Source organism: Apteryx rowi, unplaced genomic scaffold (assembly GCF_003343035.1).
Source record: "Apteryx rowi isolate R43461 unplaced genomic scaffold, aptRow1 scaffold_132, whole genome shotgun sequence".
NCBI lineage: Eukaryota > Metazoa > Chordata > Aves > Apterygiformes > Apterygidae > Apteryx > Apteryx rowi.
The window spans coordinates 765,109-766,320 of NW_020447553.1; the positions used below are offsets into that span (position 1 = coordinate 765,109).

General features: G+C 70.8%; 1 protein-coding gene across 1 annotated transcript in view; it reads right to left on the reverse strand.

Moving 5' to 3' along the window:
* Nucleotides 1–141: 141 nt before the first annotated feature.
* Nucleotides 142–1,212, reverse strand: part of ARMC12 (armadillo repeat containing 12) — a 4,093-nt gene continuing 3,022 nt past the window's right edge. Inside the window, exons 2-5 of the mRNA XM_026056516.1 lie at nucleotides 1,058–1,192; nucleotides 801–974; nucleotides 636–707; nucleotides 142–540 (exon numbers count right to left, since the gene is read on the reverse strand). Of these exons, the coding sequence (XP_025912301.1) occupies nucleotides 142–540; nucleotides 636–707; nucleotides 801–974; nucleotides 1,058–1,192 (780 nt within the window). The remainder of the gene's footprint in view (nucleotides 541–635; nucleotides 708–800; nucleotides 975–1,057; nucleotides 1,193–1,212) is intronic.

Consider the following 1,212-nt stretch of genomic DNA (forward strand, 5'->3'; position numbering starts at 1 on the left):
GCCACCCCCCCCTCCCGGTGTGGCCGGGGCCAGTAAAAAGCATCCGCGTCGAGCTGCCGCGTGGCGTTTTCGCTGGGCGCCGCGGGGGCACCCACCCGCACCCCCCCTCGCTTTATTGGCCTCGGGCGGCGGCGGTGGCCCCTAGCAAACGTCCTCGCCGCCGCTGAAGAAGGGGCTCTCGAAGGAGGCGCCGAAGGTGGTGTCGAAGCTGTGGCTGCTCAGGGTGGCATCACCGGCGTCGGCGTCGGCGGTGGTGGTGTCGGCGTCCTCCTTGCGCAGCCGCAGGCCCAGGATGACCTTGCAAGCCCGCAGCTGCACCTCCTCCTCGGGGTGCGCGAAGGCGGCGAGGAGGCGGTCGGCCAGGCGGGAGCCGTCGCCGAAGAGGGCGGCGTGCAGCGAGCGCTCGCCGTGCTGGCGGCGGGCGGCGCGGTACGCGGCGCTCCGGCAGCCCGCGTTGAGCGCCTCCACCAAGAGCAGCATCTCGCGGAGCAGCTCGCCGGGCTGCGAGGGCTGCAGCAGGCTCAGGAAGTCGGGCTGCACCTGGGGGCGGGGGGGGGGGGGCGAGCGATTCCCCTTAACTCTGCCCCTCGGAGCCGCTCGGATGCGACGCGCGGGGAGAGTCATCTGGCCGGTACCTGGCAGTTGAGGATGTCGTAGAGGAGATCTTCCTTCTGGGCCATCTTCACCAGCAGCTTGAGCACCTGCACCTGCGGGAGGCACCAGGGGTGGTGGGTTGGGACGCGAAATTCCACCGGGGCATCCAGGGCCGAACGGGACCGGGACTGGGACCGGGACGCTACCTGGGCCAAGGTGCCGTCGGTCTGCAGGAAGTCGAGGAGGGCCGGGACGGCGCGGCGCAGCAGCGGGTGCAGGTGGTCGGGCAGGGGCAGCCCGTTGAGCAGCCGCAGCCCCGCCGCGTGCGTCTCCGAGTCCCACGTGGAGGTGACCAGCTCCAGGACCTTGGGGATGTACTCCTGCGCGGCAAACCCGCTCAGCCAGCCTGGCCCCCCCCCGGCACGCAGCACGGCTCCCCGCCATCCAACCCCTCCAAACCTGCCTGGATTTTAATCCTGAACTTGCGGATGCTGGAGAAAGCCTTGAGGGTGTTGAGCGCCTGCAGCTTGACCTCGTGGTCCTTCTCGTCCAGGCAGGAGGCCACCAGGCGGATGTCCTCGTAGGTGCAGGCAGCTGCCTGCAGGCAGCGGGGGTGGC